The 22,360-nt window shown below is 41.0% G+C and overlaps 1 protein-coding gene across 1 annotated transcript in view; it reads right to left on the bottom strand.

Moving 5' to 3' along the window:
* Positions 1-22,360, bottom strand: part of pamr1b (peptidase domain containing associated with muscle regeneration 1b) — a 151,957-nt gene that overhangs the window by 17,633 nt on the left and 111,964 nt on the right. The window contains exons 10-12 of the mRNA XM_043706264.1: positions 21,358-21,564; positions 8,867-8,933; positions 7,738-7,970 (exon numbers count right to left, since the gene is read on the bottom strand). Of these exons, the coding sequence (XP_043562199.1) occupies positions 7,738-7,970; positions 8,867-8,933; positions 21,358-21,564 (507 nt within the window). The remainder of the gene's footprint in view (positions 1-7,737; positions 7,971-8,866; positions 8,934-21,357; positions 21,565-22,360) is intronic.

Genomic DNA, 22,360 nt, shown 5'->3' with positions numbered 1-22,360 from the left:
AAGGATGTTGCCAGGGTTGGAGGATCTGAGCTATAGGGAGAAGCTGAACAGGCGTGAGGGTGTCTTCCCTGGAGCACGGAGGCTGAGCGGTGACCTTATAGAGGTTTACAAAATTATGAGGGGCATGGATAGGATAAATAGACAAAGTCTTTTCCCTGGGGTCGGGGAGTCCAGAACTAGAGGGCATAGGTTTAGGGTGAGAGGGGAAAGATATAAAAGAGACCTAAGCGGCAACTTTTTCATGCAGCGGATGGTACTTGAATGGAATGAGCTGCGAGAGGATGTGGTGGAGGCTGGTACAATTGCAACATTTAAGAGGCATTTGGATGGGTATATGAATAGGAAGGGTTTGGAGGGATATGGGCCGCGTGCTGGCAGGTGGGACTAGATTGGGTTGGGGTATCTGGTCGGCGTGGACAGGGTCTGTTTTCATGCTGTACATCTCTATGACTCTGTGACTGACCTCCTTTCCACTAGCCCATCCACCAATGCTTCCAGGTCCCTGTCTGTGGAACGTGGGAGCTTTCCTTTCCCTTCATGTTATAATAATTGAGCACCACAAAGTGAGGACCAGTTTGCGGCTTATAATGTTTGAAGTGGTGAGCAGTTGGCTTTTAAATATAACGCCTGGAAGTTCACGTCAGTGATAAGCACTTCATCATTTGGGTATGGGCAACAAATACTGGCCAGTCATTGATATCCACAGACTATGAATGAATAAATATAATTGAAGGTATTGCGTTTTAACTTATTTTGGTGAAAGCAGAGTTTGTGGAAGAACTGTGGTGAATTACTGGCAGAATATGCTGCAGGCAGAAAGGAAGGAAGGACAGGCATACAGGTGTGGGGACAAATTTTGCAATACATCTCAGTCTGTAAGTGACCAGCAGTCATGGGGAAGGGAAAAAAAGACTTTCAAAAGAGCAGAGGAGGAGGGCTCTAACAGGTTTTGCCTATCAATTGTGTTCCAGAAGCATCATTTTCACATAGTGATGAGCCAGGGACATTACTCACAGAAGCTTTGATTCACTGGGAAGGTAATTATTAAGGCGTGCCACCTTCTTCACACAAACCTGGACTTCACACAAACTTGGACTTCACACTAATGTAAAGATGACCCTCCTAATAGGCTATGAAGGTCGTCACCACTGTATATCATTGGACTGTTGTAGAAGAAGAATGTGATCTCTTTGATGCATCTACACATTGCAGAGGCACTGTATTCTCTCTGAAGAGGGAATGTCAGGATTAAAACGGCAAGAGATTCTCCAGAATATCGTCCTGCTAGTGCAGGTACAACTCGCCATAGCTCTGCAGGATCCCCATGTCGACAATTCAGGAACACAAGATTTGCCACTCTCTGAACATGAAATTCGACTCTGTGAATGATGGTACTTTGGAAGGAGCCACATCATATTTGTCCTGCAAAAGTCCACATCAGCTACAGACTTAAGCCAGGAAGCAACAGAGAATAGCTCTTCCACACATTGGTAACAAAACCGCATATTTCATCCCATCCAATGAGTTCAGAGAAGATACTGAGCCACTCAGTACTGTGCGGCAAAATACTGATCTCCTCAATCAGGTTTTGCTTCGTAGACTGCTCAGGAGGGTCTCTGTACATCTGAGAGAGAGGCAATAATTGTAATAGTGTTGTGCGTTCTCCACAACTGAGTCATTCTGAGGGTCCACCGCTACCTTGGGAGGAAGGAGGAGGAGAAGGAGAGAGGTGACCACATCCACCTTGTGCAACTGTGCAGAGCACAAGGGACCACATTGTGAGGGTTTTGCTTTAGTTAAAAAGGAGCTTCTGCACCTCACTGGGGACATACCATTTCAAAACCTATATTGATTTCAGACTCATCACCACAAATTCTCCTTGATTAACATCATTCAATAAAAAGCAATATCAAAACTCTTCACTCACTAACTTTAACCAACAATTCAATAATAGAAAGAAAAATAATCACTCATTTTGTGCCTGTTTTGAAGTAACTTTGCTACTCTCACACAGTGCAATCTGCAGCATAACTAGAAGAAAGCTGCTGACTTGCCAATAGTGTTGTAAGACCCTCTTGAGTAGTTCTTGGCCTTCACTACCATTTAGGCTGCATCACCCCAGTTAGGTGACAGTGTAGGATAACATAAGATATGGCACAGAAGCAAGCCATTTGACCCAGCCAATCCAACCGAATTTATGTTCCACCCAAACATTTGGGAGGCGATGGCCAAGTGGTATTATTGCTGGACTTTTAATCCAGAGACCCAGGTAATGTTTGGGATCTGAGATTGAATCCTGCCACAGCAGATGGTGGAATTTGAATCCAATTGAAAAAAAAAAAATCTGGAATTAAGAGTCTACTGACGACCATGTCAATTGTCAGAAAGACTCATTTGGTTTGCTAACATTTTTTAGGGAAGGAAACTGCAATTCTTATCTGGTCTGGACTACATGTGACTCCAGACCCATAGCAATGTGGTTGCCTCTTAACTGCCCTCTGGGCAATTAGGGATGGACAATAAATGCTGGATTAGTCAGCAACACTCTCATCCTATGAATGAATGAAAAAAAATCTACCCATCATCTAGATCTAGCATTTGTTATGAACGTATAGAAGTGTACTGTACCTTTAAAAGAGAGAGGAAGCGAGCAAGGACTGAAAGCGCAGTGTCCTGAACAATTAAAAAATGTAACACTGGTTGAAACAAATAGCTGGAGTTGCGATGCCATGGAAGAAAAACAAATTCAAATTCAGCCAGTTTAAATTATGCCCCAGATACCAAACTCCAATCCCAAAATTGAATTTAGTGTTTTGATGACATCAAATCAATGAAATGATCCAATGCATTTTTAACAATTAGAGGGGTGGATCAGTTGGAGAGACAGCTAGAAGCAATGAATAATTTACAAGAGCAAGGGGATGTGATGGACAGCAGTTATAGGAAGGGAAAAAAGTTGCAGATACAGTCATAGAGATGGGCTAACTCCAGGAAAGGTAAGAGAGGTAGGCAGGTAATGCAGGAGTCTTCTGTGGCCATCCTCATTTCAAATAAGTATGCTGTTTTGGAACATGTAGGGGGTGATGGATTCTCAGGGGAATGTAGCTCGAACAGCCAAGTTTCTGGTATCGAGACTGGCTCTAATGCAATAGACAATAGACAACAGGTGCATGAGTAGGCCATTCGGCCCTTCGAGCCAGCACCACCATTCATTATGATCATGGCTGATCATCCACAATCAGTATCCTGATCCTGCCTTATCCCTATAGCCCTTGATTCCACTATCTTTAAGAGCTCTATCCATCTCTTTCTTGAAAGTATTCAGAGACTTGGCCTCCACTGCCTTCTGGGGCACAGCATTCCACATATCCACCACTCTCTGGGTGAAGAAGTTTCTCCTCAACTCTGTTCTAAATGGCCTACCCCTTATTTTTAAATTGTGTCCTCTGGTTCTGAACTTACCTATCAGCGGAAACGTGTTTCCTGCCTCCAGAGTGTGCAATCCTTTAATAATCTTATACGTCTCAATCAGATCCCCTCTCATCCTTCGAAACTCAAGTGCACACAAGCCGAGTGGCTCCAATATATGACAGTCCCGCCATTCCGGGAACTGACCTCGTGAACCTACGTTGCACTCCCTCAATAGCCAGAATGTCCTCCCTTAAATTTGGAGACCAAAACTGCACACAATACTCTAGGTGTAGTCTCACCAGAGCCCTGTACATCTGCAGAAAGATCTCTTTGCTCCTGTACTCAATTCCTCTTGTTATGAAGGCCAGCATGCCATTAGCTTTCTTCACTGCCTGCTGTACCTGCATGTTTGCTTTCATTAACTAATGTAGAAGAACACCTAGATCTCATTGTACTTCCCCTTTACTTAACTTGACTCCATTTAGATAGTAATCTGCCTTCCTATTCTTGCCACCAAAGTGGATAACTACACATTTATCCACATTGAACTGCATCTGCCATGCATCCGCCCATTCACTTAGCCTGTCTAAGTCACCCTGTATTCTCATAACATCCTCCTCACATTTCACCCTGCCACCCAGCTTTGTGTCATCAGCAAATTTGCTAATAGAACTTTTAATACCTTCATCTATGTCATTAATGTATATTGTAAACAGCTGCGGTCCCAGTACCGAACCTCGTGGTACCCCACTGGTCACCACCTGCCATTCCAAAGGGACCCATTTATCACTACCCTTTGCTTCCTGTCAGCCAGCCAATTTTCAATCCAAGTCAGTATTTTGCCCCCAATACCATGTGCCCTAATTTTACTCACTAATCTCCTATGTGAGACTGTATCAAAGGATTTCTGAAAGTACAGGTCCACTGGATCTCCCTTGTCCATCTTCATACTTACATCCTCAAAAAATTCCAGAAGGTTAGTCAAGCACGATTTCCCCTTCATAAATCCATGCTGACTCTGACCTATCCTGTTACTGCTATCCAAATGAGTCGTAATTTCATCTTGTATAATTGATTCCAGCATCTTTCCCACCACTGACGTCAGGCTAACCGGTCTATAATTGTCTGTTTTCTCTCTCCCTCTTTTCTTGAAAAGTGGGACAAAATTAGCCACCCTCCAATCCGCAGGAACTGATCCTGAATCTATAGAACATTGGAAAATGATTGTGAATCCACAATTTGTAAAGCCACCTCCTTAAGTACCCTGGGATGCAGACCATCAGGTCCTGGGGACTTATCAACCTTCAGACCTAACAGTCTATCCAGCACCATTTCCTTCTAATATAAATTCCCTTCAGTTCATCCATTACCCTAGGTCCTTTAGCCACTACTACATCTGGGAGATTGCATGTGCCTTCCCCAGAGAAGACAAATCCAAAGTACCTATTCAGAGGTACATCGGGTTCCAAGAGATCAATTGTGTTAGGGAACTTTCTAGTCCGAGGTAGATAGACATTTCTGTGGTGCCAACAGTGAAAAATCAGAATAGTGTGTTCCCTCCCTGGTGTCAGGATCAAGGGTGTCTCAGAGAAGGCGCAGAATGTTCTCAAGGGGGAGTGGGACCACAGGAGGTCATTGTACACATTGGAACCAATGACATCGGAAGGCAAAAGGATTAGGTTCTGAAGGGAGAATTTAACAGCAGGAATTTGAAAAGGAGATCCTCGAGAGTAGTAATATCTGGATTACTCCTGGTGTTGCAAGCTAGTGAGGGTAGGAATAGGAGGATAGAGCAGATGAATGCATGGCTGAGGAGCTGGTGTATGGAAGAAGGATCATTGGAATCTCTTCTGGGGTAGAAGTGACCTATACAAGAAGGACGGATTGCACCTGAATTGGAAGGTAACTTAATATACTGGCAGGGAGATTTGCTAGAGCAGCTCAGGAGATTTAAATTAGTAAAGTGGAGGCTTGTGGGACCCAGGGAGATAGTGAGGAAAGAGATCAATCTGAGACTGGTACAGTCAGGGCATGCAGAGACAAAGCAGAGAACACGGTAGGATTGATAAATTAAACTGTATTTATTTCAATGCAAGAAGCCTAACAAGGAAGGCAGATGAACTCAGGGCATGGTTAGGAACATGGGACTGGGACATCATAGCAATTACAGAAACATGGCTCAGGGATGGACAGGACTTGCAGCTTAATGTTCCAGGATACAAATGCTACAGGAAGGACAGAAAGGAAGGCAAGAGAGGAGGGGGAGTGGCACTTTTGATAAGGAATAGTATTATAACTGTACTGAGGGAGAATATTCCCAGAAATATATCCAGGGAAATTATTTGGAACTGAGAAATAAGAAAGGGATAATCAACTTATTAGGATTGTATTATAGACTCCCTGACAGTCAGAGGGAAATTGAGAAACAAACTTGTAAGGAGATCTCAATTAAGTGTAAGAATAATCGGGTGGCTTTAACTTTCCAAACATGAACTGCCATAGTGTTAAGGGTTTAGATGGGGAAGAATTTGTTAAGTGTGTACAAGAAGATTTTCTGATTCAATATGTGAATGCACCTACTTGAGAAGGTGCCAAACTTGACTTACTCTTGGGAAATAAGGCAGGGCAGGTGACTGAAGTGTCAGTGGGGGAGCACTTTGGGGCCAGCGACCATAATTCTATTAGTTTTAAAATAGTGATGGAAAAGGATAGACCAGATATAAAAGTTAAAGTTATAAATTGGAGGAAGGCCGATTTTGACAGTATTATGCATGAATTTTAAAACGTGGATTTGGGGTGGATGGGAAAACTTCAAAAATTAGATAATGAAAGTCCAGAAACAGTTAGAGAGTGAAAGGAAAGGCTGGTAGGTGTGGGAATGCTCGATGACTAGAGAAATTCAACAAAGTCAACTAATCTAACAGCATTTCTTTTTCAAGATTGTAACTGATGATTCCTCATTAGGAATCAAAACTGCAGTGGATTTTTGTATTTCTTAGGTGTTATGAATAGCCAAATTAAGGTTAGATAAGTATTGATAAAAAATAATAGTCACTTTACAAATATTGATTAATTAAGAAAATAAATTAAGGGGTAATTATTTAACCAATCTGCTTGAGGTTTTTTGACAAGGTACCAGAAAGTTGTTGAAATAATGCAGTTTATGTCGTGTACATAGACTTACAAAGGGGAGTTAATTAAATGCCACCCATTAAAATGCCAGTCTTGTTAGCAAAATTAAAACTCATAGAATAAAAGGGACAGCTGCAGAATGGATATAACATTGGTCAAGTTTCATGAAACAGATTTGTGGTGAATGGGGATTTTGTTCTGACATAGGAAAGGGATATAGGTACAAAAGAGAAGTGCAAATTCCCTAGAATATGAACTTTTAGGACTTTTTAAATCTGCATGTATGATATTGATTTGAGTTTGCAGGGAACAATTTATAAATATGCAGACAACACAAAATCTGAAAGTATTATAACTTTGAACGGGTAAAAATAATACTACAAGAGTAGACAGCTCTGTGGAATGGGTGGATTTGTGGTAAATTAAAACTATTACAAAAAATGTGAAGTGGTTTATTAATGGTAGGTAAACAAGACAGGCAACATAAGATAAAAGGGGTACAGTTCTAAAAATGGTACAAGAGCAATGGGACTGGGAGTACCAAGGTGGCAAAGCCAAAGTAAAGGTGTTTGTAAGTAAAGCAGAGCTTATAAATAGAAATCTTGAGTAAAAATGAAAATAAGTTACGCTGAAACTTTTAGAAAACACTCATTTGACCTCAACTAGAGCCCTGTGTCCAAACGTAGATACCACAATTTAGAAAAGATGTGCAAGTAGTCGTGAGCAAGCAGAAAAGATTTGAGAATGGTTTCAGGGACAAGTGATATCGCTGTATGAATAGAATAGTCAAATTGGGAATGTCCTTCTCAGAGAATATGGACAAGAGATTTCAGGGTGTTCAAAAACTTGAACAAAGTAAATAAGAAGTAACTAGTCCTTGGCAGAGGGTTGATTTAAGGTGAATGGCAAAAAGAATCCATAGCGACATGAAAGGAAACTTTTTAATGTCCAAGTGGTGAAGATCTGGAATGTACAACTGTGTGACATTGAAGTGGAGACAGCTTCAATTGTGACTTTCAAAAGAGAATTGAATTATTATGTGAAGATGGAAAAAAAACTCAGGGCAATGCAGTAGAAGTGGACTGGGATTAGCTGAATTGCTCTTACAGAGAGGTGGCATGATATCAGAAGGTTAAATGTTGTTACACACCCTTCTCACATAAGATAGGGAAGAGGAGAAGTTAAATAACTTACTTGGAATACATGTTGGTGATCGTCCACTCCATTTTCCCGTTTTAAGACATGTCCTTTTCTTGCTTCCAAGACGCCTGTAGAAAGGGGAGATACACTCATATTCCAGCTGTGTGTGGGGATGAAAGAAACCTGCAGGAAGATTCCCAATATGATGTACAGGGATTTTAGTGGGAGAAATTTGGGATAGCTCCTTGTCTTGTATAGTAGAAAACAGTCTATGTAGTGGAGTCTTCCTGATGGTGAAAACAAGCAACATAAGACATATAATAGATATAATGTGATAAGGTCATTGCATTTTCAAAAATATATAAATATCATCAGTCATGAACACTTAAGATTCTGTCATTAGATCTCATGTCTGTTAGCACCTGTGGCTGTGTGAGCGAGATTGTTTTTGCCTACAGCTCGAATTTTGTTGGGCGAATGAGAATTTCACTTTCCATTTAGAGAAGTGACGGGGAAGTCCCATCAGTTGAAAGGTTAATGGAACTATGCGCCTTTCAAGCAGGTTTTCTAATAATTGAGGTTCTAGTGGTCTAAGTATTTCCTGCAGCCAGCTCTTCATTGCTTTCAACGCTATCGGGAGCAGCTGTTGCTGGTAATAATATAAGTACCAAACTTCAAGGAATGCAGAAAGATCCAACGGTGTGGATGATTGAAGGCAGGTTGGGGTAGTGGGTGGGGGGCATGAATACAGGGTTCCTGACAGCAAGGAGTTCTGCAATCCTCACAACTCCTCACAGTCCAGGAGGCCAAAGCTAAAGTTCACCACAATTTGTGCTGAGGTCAGAAACAATAACATAATGTGTTTAGTTGGCTCAATAATAAACCTCAATGACATTCCACTGTCAGTAGCGGGGATTCCCACATCAGCCCCTTTGACCTTCAAGGGGGAAGGCTTTGCTGCTGCCAGAAGACTGGCTCAGTGCTTCTCCCATGAAGAGTGCATCCAGCCACCACGCTTCCCAATATGGTGTCTATGATAAATCTAGTCATCTGAGTTTTAAGTCCTACATACCATTTTGTACCTGCAAATTGGCCTGCATCTGGGAAAAGGAAATTCAAGGCATTAAAAGCTACATCAAGAGAATTTTACATTGCTTTCCAATCACAGGAACTGAACACTTACCTGGTCTGAGGTTGTGTTGACAAAATTTTCTGTTTCACCAGATTAGGAAGCTTAGGTTGTTTGCAAGCTGAAACAAAAGAATCATATATAAGCAAATCAGTAGGGAGATAATTCATTACCTCACCTCCATCTTTAAACTGAAAGAAAGGCTTGCTCATAGAGTGTACTTTACACCAACTACAAACCTTCCCCTTAAATCCAGAGCAACACCTAATGCTGGGGATATTTGTAACATTAGAGTGGTATATAGCAAACTCTATCATTATAAATATACCCAGCACAACATGTTACTGTGGAGTTAAGAGCAAAGGTTGTAGTTGGTGCATAGTATCAGCCTAGTTTAGTGGTAGCAATAATCCAAAGGCCAGGATTAAAGACCCAAAGATATATTCTGGATAGGTCTGACTAATCTGCAACCTGACTACCTCCAACCTGATCATCACCAACAATTACTCACTTACATCACATTTTTCCGGTGGCAGTTGGAGTGGGAGAAATGACAGCGAGGGCCAAAGGCCCCATGGGAAGGTAACATTTTAAAAGATATAAAGGTTTACCTCGTGTTTGGGCGGAGTGCACAGTGAGCAGGAGCAGACAGGGGACTGCTGGTTAAGTGAGGCTTTATATTTGGGTGGTTGTTTTACCCGAAACACTTCTCAAGTAGTCTCTCCCACTCAACCTCCTCCTCTAACCAAACGAAAAAGGTTCTGTGCATCAACTGGTAAGGTGACTGGTTTATTTATTTTTTATTAGTTTTTCAGTAATCTCGTTGGGAATTTAGAATAGTGGTAATGGATGTTAGGGCAGTTGAATATTCCTCCTGCGGAATGTGGGAGGTGAGAGCCACCAGTAGTGTCCCTGCAGACTGCATCTGTGGGAAGTGCACCCAACTCCAGCTCCTCGAAAACCATGTTAGGGAACTGGAGCTGCATTAACTTCGGATCATACGGTACATGGAGGGGGTTATTGAGAAGAGTTACAGGGAGGTAGTCATATCTCAGGTAAAAGAAGAAGGTAGATGGGTTACCGTCAGGGGACGCAAAGGGAACTGGTAGGTAGTGCAGAGATCCCATGTGAGCGTTCCCCTCAACAACAGGTATACCATTTTGGATACTGTTGGGGTGGGAAGAAGGGGGTTACTTACCAGGGCTCAGCAGTAGGGCACAGGTGTCTGGCACAGAGTCTGTCCCTGTTGCTCAGAAGGGAAGGGGGAAGAGGAGCAGAGCATTAGTCACTGGGGACTCCATAGTTAGGGAGACAGATAGAAGGTTCTGTGGGAACAAGGGAGACTCACAGTTGATGTGTTGCCTCCCAGGTGCCAAGGTTCGTGATGTCTCTGATTGTGTTTTCGGAATCCTTGAAGGGGATGGGGTGCAGCCCCAAGTCGTGATGCACATAGGTACCAACGGCATAGGCAGGAAGAGACTTGGGATTTAAAGCAGAAATTCAGGGAGCTAGGGTGGAATCTTAGAGCTAGAACAAACAGAGTTGTTATCTCTGGTTTGTTGCCCGTGCCATGTGCTAGCGAAGAGAGGAATAGGGAGAGGAGTTGAACATGTGGCTACAGGGATGGTGCAGGAAGGAGGGTTTTGGATTCTTGGATAATTGGGGCTCTTTCTGGGGTAGGTGAGACCTCTACAAACAGGATAGTCTTCACCTGAACCACAGTGGTACCAATATCCTGGGGGGATCCAAAATTGTAGTTCGAGTATACAGGAGGATGAGAGTAGTGAAGTCAGAACTAAGATTTTAAGATCACAAGAAGGGACTGGCAGGCAAGAATTGTGTCTACTTCAACACCAGGAGCATCCGGAATAAGGTAGGTGAACTTGCAGCATGGGTTGGCACCTGGGATTTCGATGTTGTGGCCATTTCAGAGACATGGGTAGAACAGGGACAGGAATAGTTATTGCAGGTTCTGGGAATTAGATGTTTTAGTAAGAACAAAGAAAATGGTAAAAGAGGGGGTAGTGTGGCACTGTTAGTCGAAGACAGTATTACGATTGCAGAAAGGACGTTTGAGGACTCCTCTACTGAGGTAGTATGGGCTGAGATTAGAAACAGGAAAGGAGAGATTACCCTGTTGGGAGTTTTCTGTAAGCCTCTAAATAGTTCCAGAGATGTAGAGGATAGGATAGCGAAGATGATCCTCGATAGGATTGAGAGTAACAGAGTAGTTGTTTGGGGGACTTTAACTTTCCAAATATTGACTGGGAGTACTATAGTTCAAGTACTTTAGATGGGAGGGTTTCCTGACACAGTATGTAAACAGGCCAACAAGGGGCAAGGCCACATTAGACTTGGTGCTAGGTAATGAACCCGGTCAGGTGTTAAGATTTGGAGGTAGGTGAGCACTTTGGTGATAGCGACCACAATTCGGTTATGTTTACATTAGTGATGGAAAGGAATAGGTATATACTGCAGGGCAAGAGTTATAGCTGGGGAAAAGGCAATTAGTTAGGATGCACAGGATGGGGGAAGGAAACCACAGGGGACTGGCACAATTGAAATGTGGAGCTTGTTCAAGGAACACCTACTGCGGGTCCTTGATAATTATGTACTGGTCAAGCACGAAGAAGGTGTTAAGCGCAGGAGCCCTGGTTTACTAATGAAGTTGAATCTCGCTTCAAGAGGAAGAGACCTAAGAAGATCCAGGAGGGGACATGAGAAGTCATTGGCTGATAGGATCAAGGAAGACCCTAAGGCTTTCTATACCTATAACAGGAAAAAAAGAATGACTAGAGTACATTTACATGGGATTGAGGGTGATTTAGTGGTTTGGATCAGAAATTGGCGAGCTGAAAGAAGAGGTGATTGATGAGAAATATTCATCCTGGAGTTCAGTTACTAGTTGGGTACCACAAGGGTCAGTTTTGCGTCCGCTGTTGTTTGTCATTTATATAAATGACCTGGATGAGGGCATAGAAGAATGGGTCAGTAAATTTGAGGATGACACTAAGGTTGGTAAAGTTGTGGACAGTGCAGAAAGATGTTGCAGGTTACAGAGAGACATAGATAAGCTGCAGAACTGGTTTGAGAGGTGGCAAATGGAGTTGAATGCAGAAAAGTGTGAGATGATTCACTTTGGAAGGAGTAACAAGAATGCAGAGTTCTGGGCTAATGTAAAATTCTTGGCAGTGTAGATGAGCAGAGAGATCTTGGTGTCCAGGTACATAGATCCTTGAAAGTTGCCACCCAGGTTGATAGGGTTGTTAAGAAGGCATATGGTATGTTAGCTTTTATTGATAGAGGGATTGAGTTTCTGAACCATGAGAACATGCTGCAGCTGTACAAAACTCTGGTGTGGCCACTTGGGGTATTGCGTAGAGTTCTGGTCATCACATTATAGGAAGGATGTGGAAGGGTTCAGAGGAGATTTACTAGGATGTTGCCTGGTATGGGGGGAAGGTCTTACGAGGAAAGGCTGAGGGACATGAGGCTGTTTTCTTTAGAGAGAAGAAGGTTGAGAGGTGACTTAATTCAGACATATAAGATATCAGAGCGCTAGTTAGGTTGGACAGTGACAGCCTTTCTCCTCCGATACTGATGGCTAGCACAAGGGGCCATAGCTTTAAATTTAGATGTGAGAGATATAGGTCAGACATCAGAAGTAGTTTCTTTACTCAGAGAGTAGTAGGGGCATGGAACACACTGCCTGCAACAGTAGTAGACTCACCAACTTTAAGGAAAATTGACATTTCGGGCAAAGGCCCTTCATCAGGAATGATGCCTGATGAAGGGTTTTTGCCCGAAATGTCAATTTTCCTTAAAGTTGGTGATTTTCCTGCTCCTCGGATGCTGCCTGACCTGCTGTGCTTTTCCAACACAACTCTAATCTTGACTCTAATCTCCGGCATCTGCAGTCCTCACTTTCGCCTCACCAACTTTAAGGGCATTTAAATGGTCATTGGATAGGCAAATGGACGAGAATGCAACATCGTGGGGCTGAAGGGCCTGTTCTGCACTGTAATGTTCTATTTTCTATTGCCCATCTATCTATACATTTACCACTTTACCCACTTAGCTACCTCACTCATTGTATCCATTTGCATATTTACTCATCCACTCAGTAACTTTCTAAGAATTATTTAAAACATACCACAAAGCAGTTACTGCTGCGAAAAAGAGTGTGTCCTGTTTACTAACAATTCTTCTCTGTTCTGACAGACTTTTACAGCAAAGAACAGAAACAGCTCCTAAGCCTGTGGAGATTTGATGGCTTCACCCTTTAAACACAGCCCCAAGCAGCTAAGCTACCTGGGAGTCAATCACATAGTTGTTAGCAAGCAGAAGGCCTTTGTCATCGATAACTGAATATTAGTCCACAGGCCGATAACCTACTTGTTACCAGCTGGATCTCCATTTATACACAGCCTGGGGTTTCAGCTCATCTGCAAACCATCCAATATAGCTTGTACCAGCAACTGCATAAACAGTACTTACAATGAGTGTTAAGTTAGAAACATTTGGAATATGATAGTGGATCTCTGTGAAACTCAAATCCTTCTCTCTCTCCTGCCTGATATGTACTGCAGTTCCTCAAATTCCTGGCCTTGCCCCCTATCTTTGCCTGCAGATTGCTCCCGCTCTTGTGCATTTATGGCACAAATTTGCAATGAAGCAATCACACTTTACAGCTTCTCTGGATCAATATACACTCATTCACGTCGCTGGGGTATTCTCCTTCCTGGATGTCAGAATTAGGAGAGTGGAAGACATATATTCTTCACATCAAACTTCCCTGGTTGTCAGACACACACAAACATGGAGCAGAAGTTTGAATCTTCAAGTCTCCTCTGCCATTCAAAATGATCATGGATGGTCTGCCTGTGTTCAAATTTTCATGTTCCCACGCCTTTGCCTAACAAGAATCAATTTACCTCTGCTTCAATCAGAACCTTCAGAGAAAATATATTCCTCGTTTCTCTGTCCTAAAAGGGTGACCCCTAATTTTCAAACAGTCTCCCAGTGTCCAGTGATCTTAATTCACCCACAGGAGGCAGCATCCTTTTCACTTTCATCTTGTCAAGGTCATTCAGGATCTTATAAACTTCAAACAAATTAACTTCGCCCTTCTAAACTCTAGTGAAAACAAGCCTAACTTGTCCAACGTTTCCTCACATGACAACCTGCTCATTCCAGGTATCAATCTGATAAACCTTCTCTAAACCACCTCCAATGCACCTAAATCCTTCCTTCAGTAAGGAGACTAAAACTATATATTCGAGACATAGTCACACCAATGTCTTGTTTAACCAAAGCACAACATTCTTCCTTTTATGTTTAATTCCTTTTATAATAAAGATTAGGCATTCCATTAGCCTTCTTAATCACTTGCTGTACCTGTATTCTAACCCATTGCGACTGATAATCTAGACCCCTCTGTAACCAAGAATTCTGACACGTTCACTACTGAAATAATACTCCGCCTTTTCTATTCTTCTGCCAAAGTGAACAACTTCACATTATACTCCATTTGTCAGATTTTTGTCCACTCACTTAACCAATATATCGGACTATGTCCGTGGTATGTCATTTTCATAAGTTCCTATCAATTTTTGTTCCATCTGGAAATGTAGTCACCACGCCTTGGATCCCCTCATCTAGGTCATTGATATAATTGGTAAAGAATTGAGGGCTCCCTACAGACCCCTGTGGGATCCCAATCGTCATCCTACCAGTCTGAAAAAGAACAATTTACGCATTCGCTATGTTTTCTGCCAGGTAGCATACACATCTATCCAAACAAGTAACCCCCATATTATTGACCCCCTACTTTGCATAATAACCTTTCATGTACAACATTATAAAGTGCCTTATGGAAATCCAAGCACAGTACGTCAACAGGATCCTCTTTAATCAGAGCACTTCTTACTCCAAAGAATTCTATTAAGTTGGCTAAGTTCACTTTCACAAAATCATGCTGACTCTTCCCATCTAGCTTGAGTTTTATCAAGGACCCAGATATAATCTTAATGATCTATTCCTACACCTTCCCAAGTGAGATGTCAAGCTAACTGGCTAACAGTATCCTGCTTTCTTTGTCTCTCCCAAACTGAAGAGAGGTTATTTCATTACTTTAAAGTATAATGGAACAATTTCAGTATCCAACAAAATTTGGAAAATTAAAAGCAATGCACCTGTTATCTCATTAGACACCTCTTTTAAACACAAGGATGAAGTTCATCAGGACTTGGAGATTTGCCAACTCACAGTTCCATCAGTTTGCACAGTACCATTTTTTTAGTGATTATAGTTTCACAAAGTTCCTCTCTTCATTCCACATTTTGAGTTATAGATATTACTGAGATGTTTTTGTATCCTCTTTCATAAAGACAGAAGTAAATATTTATTCATCATATCTTTCATTTCTTTATTACCTAACATAATGATCCCATTCTCACCCTGTAGATGACAACACACGTTAACTTTTTCCTTTCTAGATACCTATTGAAATTCTTGCTACCTGATTTTACATTTCTAGCTAGTTTATCTTCCTTAAAGAACCATTGATTGTGGATTTTCTTTATAGCAGGACTACACTCTTTGAGTATTCTGAAATATCCCTTTAAATATTGGGCGGCACGGTGAGTGGGCGGCACGGTGGCACAGTGGTTAGCACTGCTGCCTCACAGCGCCAGAGACCCGGGTTCAATTCCCGCCTCAGGCGACTGACTGTGTGGAGTTTGCACGTTCTCCCTGTGTCTACGTGGGTTTCCTCCGGGTGCTCCGGTTTCCTCCCACAGTCCAAAGATGTGCGGGTCAGGTGAATTGGCCATGCTAAATTGCCCGTAGTGTTAGGTAAAGGATAAATGTAGGGGTATGGGTGGGTTGCACTTCGGCGGGTTGGTGTGGACTTGTTGGGCCGAAGGGCCTGTTTCCACACTGTAATGTAATCTAATCTAATCTAAAAAATGTCTGCACCTGCTTCTTCACTGGTCTATTTCACATTCTAATATCCTAGTTCAGTCTATCCAGCTCAGCTTTCATGCCCACATTGCTGCTCTTTTTGTTAATCTTGGAACCACTCATTACTTTTCAAATTGGATGTAAAATTCAATTCTAATATGATTGCTGCTACTACAGGTGCCTTTGCTCTGAAGTCATTAATTAATCCTGTCATTTTACACAACACCATGTTCAGAATGTGCTGCTTTAAGACACTCTCTAAAACATTCAATGAATTCCTCATTGAGGCTATTACCAAATGATTCTTCCAGGTTTATACATGGATCAAAATCACCCATGATGATTTCTGTCCCTTTATCACAAGCACCCAATATTTGTTCTTGTAGATTTTTTTTTGTTCAAGCTGTTCAGTGATGTTTTGAGACACCTCCAGAGAAGATGTGATTTGAACTTAAATCCTATGGCCTCTGATGGTCTACTGGACCATCAGAGCGATCAATATTTCTTCTTGTATTCCTCTTCCTACATCACAGATCTGTAGATCTCTCCCACAATTGACTTCTTTTCCTTACTATTCCTCATCACCACCAGGATCGATTCAATATTCTAAATTCCTGAATCACAGTGCAAGAAGATGGAGTTGATGTAGAAAATCAGCAAGGAAATGTTGAATGTCAGACAGCACAAAATTCAAGTGGCTATGTCCAGCTTCTATTTTGCACCTTTTTAAGAGAGGCTTAGATGAAGCCATTTGAACACTAGCCCACTATCCATGCTTATCAGTGTTCACTATTTCATCAGAGTTGGGTAAATGTTTTGTCCAAGGTCATTGCCCTTCTGTGCTCAGAATTAAAATTTGATAAGATGAGGCCCTGATGAGAACAATTTGTCCTTCTCATGGTCTTGTTTATTTACCTGGAGTACATTAACACAATGTGAGTTTTGCTTCATGGTTTTGTCTCTAGTTGCAAACTTTTGTAAAAATTAACTCCTTACCATTTTATTATTCTGTTAAAATATTACAGTTAAAAATAGACAGTTAATGCAGGAATTACTTACACATTATGTTTAAATGGAGACACAAGATATTCAAGGCAACAGACATTTATAATTTAAGATTGTGCAATATGTTAATGATTATTTTAAACCTGGATCCTACAATTTCATAATTATTTTTGCATTCACAGAGAAGTAAAATTATATTGTTAAAAACTAAAACAGTTCTTGCAAATATTTTTAAATACAAAGGACAACATTTAGCTGATCAATGTCTGGTCAGTGAGAACCTGGCTTAGATACAAATTAAAGTTCCCTCGGCACTGTTCAAATTAAAAGCAAAATAAAACTTCCTCAACATTCTTTAACACTGTCAGATGGAATACATCCACTTCAGGCAGTTTAGGTGCTCCTAGTTTAAAGCTCCTCTATGCTGTTGCATCAAACAATTTCAGATAGAAAATGAACTAAACACAAGGTAAAGATCCTTGTATTTTTTTAACAATGCTTTATCCACTCAACATCACAGCAGTGTCTCAAACAAGGATGAGGGGTGAATTGATACCTCTTCCAGCCATATTAGAATTTCTTTTCATAATTTCTTTTCCCTTTTTGATATAGGTGGTGGTGTATTCCCCCAAAACATCTTCCAATGAGGTCTAAATTTTAAAAATGATCTGCAGTAAATTCTTTAGACTTAAAACAAAGTAAAGTTTATTGACGTATTCAAAGGGCAGCACATAAGACAATTGCAAACAGAATAGAAGGAAGAAAGATTAAAAAAAAGAAAATAAGTTACAAATAACTTTTAAAAATTCAAAGATATGGGCATAAATTCAGTGTACATCATCAATGTTGATGATACAGGTACATGTTGTTCAAAGCATAACATGATTCCTGTAGACTCGGAAATAGTTCACTTTTCAGGTGAAATACAGGATTATTCCCAGACATCAAGTTTCAAGAGAGGTCTAGTTTAGAGACAGGCTATAGCTGAGCCTGGAGCTGCTCGTTGCCTGTATTGATGTTAAAAAGCAGTCTGAGAAAGGAGTTCAGACTCCTTAATCACATAATTAAAGCTGTTCAAAGATCATAAGTGTCAGTCATAGGAAAATGTTCCTGGATGGAGCAACTGAACATAACAGGTAGTTTACTAAATTTCATCAAAAAGTGTGGGAGATAGCTGTTGTGCTGTTAGCAGCATTTCTGGTATGATGGTTTCTTTCAATAGTTCCTTTCAAAGCAAAGACATCTGGAAAGGCAAAATGCCTGTTGCTCCTTTGGATTTTTCTGCAATGCTCACACAATGTGGGATGTAAAACTCCAGAGAGGTGCTGAGTTAGCTTTTATCCCAGTGATTGCAGGACTTTTTAGAAGCAGCCAACTTGACCTTTTTGTGTTTGGTAGCTCTTGTGACATTGTAATTGAAGAATGGTTCTGTGATTCCCACATTCTCCACTGAAGGGCATTATTTCCACATCATAACTGGGACTGTTGCAGATATCTTAATCAATCTGCTCACAGATGCTTTGACACACCTCTGGAGAAAGTGATACTTGAACCCAAGCCTTATGGCACAGACATGGACATTACCAAAGTGCCATAGATCCCAAAATCATGTACAGTTGCAGCAAGATTACTTTAACTCCGTCCTTTTTGCAACAAAAGCTTACATCCTTTTTCCCTTCCTATTGCAATTAACTTTTTGTGATTCATGTATGAGGATACCCACATCTTTCCGAATCACAGCATTTTACAGTCCCTCTCATTTAAATAATATTCTGCTTTTGTATTCTTTACACTAAAAAAGGCAACCTCATATTTCCTACATTATACTCCATATGCCAAATTTATGCTTATTCACTTAAACTATCTATATCCCTTTTCAGATGATTTGTATTCTTCTCTCAACTTGCTTTCCCAGCTATGTTTGTATCATCAGCAAATGTTGGTATAATTGGCTGCTCCATCCAAGTTGTTAATATAGTTTATAAATAGTTTGAGCCCTAAAACTGAAACAATGATGTTTGTGGTACTCCATTAATATATTAAACTGAAGATGAACCATTTATCCTGACTCAATTTCTGGGTGAATAATTTCTATGCTCTATAAGGGAGGCAGTGGCGTAATGCTTTTGTTGCTATACCAGTTATCCAGAAACCCAGTGAATGTTCTAGGAATCTGGTTTTGAATTCCACCATAGCATATTCCAAGTGTTACCTAACTAAAGTTCTTTAAAGCTTCAGCACAACTTGTCTAACCTCATACTCAATGCCCATTCCAATGAAGGCAAGCATGTCATCAGCCTTTTTTTTATTACTTTATCTACCTGTGCTGCTGCTTCAATGATCAGTGCACCTGCATACCCAGCCCCCATAATCCTTGCATGCTGTACTCTACGTAACTGCAGCAGGATTAGAGAGGATACACTGAACATTGCCCCAGATTTGCAGTTTTCAAAGCAGGAAGATGAGGACATTGAACAAGAGGAACAACACCTTCATCATAATAGTGGGAAACCTCGGCTGCAACAAATCAGGCAGGACTTAGTTGATACTCCATTCTAATGGATGTGAGCTAAGTGTAGTGATTATTCATTGATTGTAAATTTGTTCTTGTTCGGTGTTCGTCCCCATGAAGGAAATGAAGTTTTTTGTTCGATTTTTCTTTTCTTTTCCTAGTATTCAATAAAATGTTTTCAACCATTTAAAGGCTTTCCAGCATTTGACAATCCCAGATTGAACATTGAGATGTGATTCTAATCTGGGTATTAAGAAAGAGTAGCATTCTCTTAGAAAGGGTTCTAAGGATGTTGCTAAAGATGGGCAGCAGGTGTTGGTTGAACCTTGTAGCTGCAGTTACAATGACTGTTGGTTTGATAGGTGATTATGTAAAATAGCAATACATTTACAAATGTGAGCTTGTACTTGTAATGCAATGTCACTTATGCCACCTATATGCCTCCAGAAGCTTTTGCTTTTCATTTGCTACTCACTACAAGGCAATTACTGGTTGGCAACATTTGACAGCTGGACTTTAAATATGACATCGGAAATCCAGAAGGTCCCTGCTGTGGTGAGTACTTCTACTGCTGGTGAGTTTACGATAACAGGAGCATAGTGCCAACAAGGTGTGATGCATACATAATGAAGTGAACAACGTAAAATAGCATGAGAAAATTACTTAAAATCTAATTTCTGCTGTGTCTGTCTTAAGTTAATTAATAGGGAAGCATAGAAGAGCTTTACTCTGCATTGAACATCTACTATTCTAAACTGGGTTTGCGTTACAAAGTGGGGCAGGTGAATCTTTATTCTATACTTTGAAACACTCATGTGAATGATTTTTCATGTCACTTGTTGATGTCCAGACATTTCTCTACTAGGAGAAAGTGAGGACTGCAGATGCTGGTGATCAGAGTTTAAGAAGTATGGTGCAGGAAAAGCACAGCTGGTCAGGCAGCATCCAAGGAGCAGAAGAGTCGATGTTTCGAGTATAAGCTCTTCCTGATGAAGAGCTTATGTTCGAAACGTCAACTCTTCTGCTCCTCGGATGCTGCCTGACTGGCTGTGCTTTTCCAGCACCACACTGTTTGACCACATATCTCTACTACCCATCAAACTGCTGCTGAGCAGAGGACTGGTGTTAAGTACCATACCAAGTCTGGCAACCTTTCCAAATAAGCAAGTGTGAATGGCTGCTCAGTGAATCTTGAAGTTGAGTGCTATTCTGGTGAATTGTCCAAGGACATTGACAGTGTTACCTGAATAACCTGCCACCACCCACCATGAATAATTGCATGCATTTTGTGAAACTGTCCTACCACAATTCCCCATGGAGCACTGTGGAAGAGCTTTACCATGTGTTTGAGTATGCTATACTGACCCTGGAGTGTTTGATGTTAATGATTACAGGGTTTTTAAAAAATACTAAAGTTGATTTTAGTCACCTGTACTACTATTATGTAAAATCTCCAAACACAAATTGTTTCATTCTGAGTTACCAAAACTAAAGTAGTATCTGATTCCTAGTAGGGATGGTTAATAATAGTCTACAACTGCAATTACATGTAGCTCACAAACTTTGCGCTGTCCACATTCAGAAGAACAGTGACAAGAAACCAAGTCTATTACCTTCCAAGTAACTGCATATCTATTTTCATACTTGCTCTTTTCCACATACTTTCTTGCCTTGAGGTAAAACTTTGAATGATCTCTCGTGACAATCTCCGCAGAAACTGATGAGATTTGGAATAAAGGGTCTATTTCCCTCGGACTATAGCCATCTGCCCATCAACACTATTGTGGGATTCTGGAATGAGCTTTGTGAAGTTTACTCCAACTAGTGGCTTACCAAATAGGTTTGCACCTTTAGGTTCAAAGGTTGCTCCTAGCAACTTGCACCACAACCTATTTGAAATTATTCTTTTCACTTTTCGCTTTTTCTCCAAACTTCCTAATTTACCTTTCTATCTTATAACATTTGAGCCCTCATATTACCTTTCCCTGTAACTCCTGGACTGGGTCCTGCAACAGGTGATATTACACCAGCTACATGGCATATAAGAAAGGCTTCATTGCATTACCTTTTACACAGGTGGGTTGCTTCTCTGTCCATGTTCCATCCTGTTGACATGTTCTCTGTGCATTCCCACTCAAGACAAATGAATAACTGCAGGTGAACTGCATGGTGGTGCCCACAGTTGCATAACCCTGGTGTATCTCCCCACTTCCCAGGACAATTCTTTGTTGACCTTTTAGCGGTGCACCAGGGACAGTACAGTTGATATTCACTGGAAAACAAGATTGAAACATTCCTTTACATAGAAGCCACACAGTTAAATGTGTTCTTTCCTTAAACATTTCAGTGTAAATATCTTACATTTTTAAACTGATAAATGCTGAAATGTTTCAATCAGAAATCTATGAAATTTAGCCATTCAGAAGTCTTTTCTGGCATACCTGATCAAAGCATGTATTTATTAATGCAGAATGCATATTGTAATTAATTAAACTATCAAACAATGTTTGTCTAATGCATTCAGATCACAAGTGTAATTTTTGAAGTGTATCCCAGCACCACATATGATGAGTCATAGAACATAGAAAAATACAGCGCAGTACAGGCCCTTTGGCCCTCGATGTTGCGCCGATCCAAGCCCACCTAATCTACACTAGCCCACTATCCTCCATATGCCTATCCAATGCCCCGTTTAAATGCTCATAAAGAGGGAGAGTCCACCACTGCTACTGGGAGGGCATTCCATGAACACACAACTCGCTGAGTAAAGAATCTACCCCTAACATCGGCCCTATACCTACCATCCCTTAATTTAAAGCTATGCCCCCTCGTAATAGCTGACTCCATATGTGGAAAAAGGTTCTCATGGTCAACCCTATCTAAACCCCTAATCATCTTGTACAGCTCTATCAAGTCACCCCTAAACCTTCTTTTCTCCAATGAAAACAGCCCCAAGTGCCTCAGCCTTTCCTCATACGATCTTCCTACCCTACCAGGCAACATCCTGGTAAACCACCTCTGCACCCGTTCCAGTGCCTCCACATCCTTCCAATAGTATGGCGACCAAA

Source organism: Chiloscyllium plagiosum, chromosome 16 (genome assembly GCF_004010195.1).
Source record: "Chiloscyllium plagiosum isolate BGI_BamShark_2017 chromosome 16, ASM401019v2, whole genome shotgun sequence".
NCBI classification, from domain to species: domain Eukaryota; kingdom Metazoa; phylum Chordata; class Chondrichthyes; order Orectolobiformes; family Hemiscylliidae; genus Chiloscyllium; species Chiloscyllium plagiosum.
The sequence above is the reverse complement of the archived record's forward strand: the minus strand, read 5'-3'. Positions and strand labels throughout refer to the sequence as shown.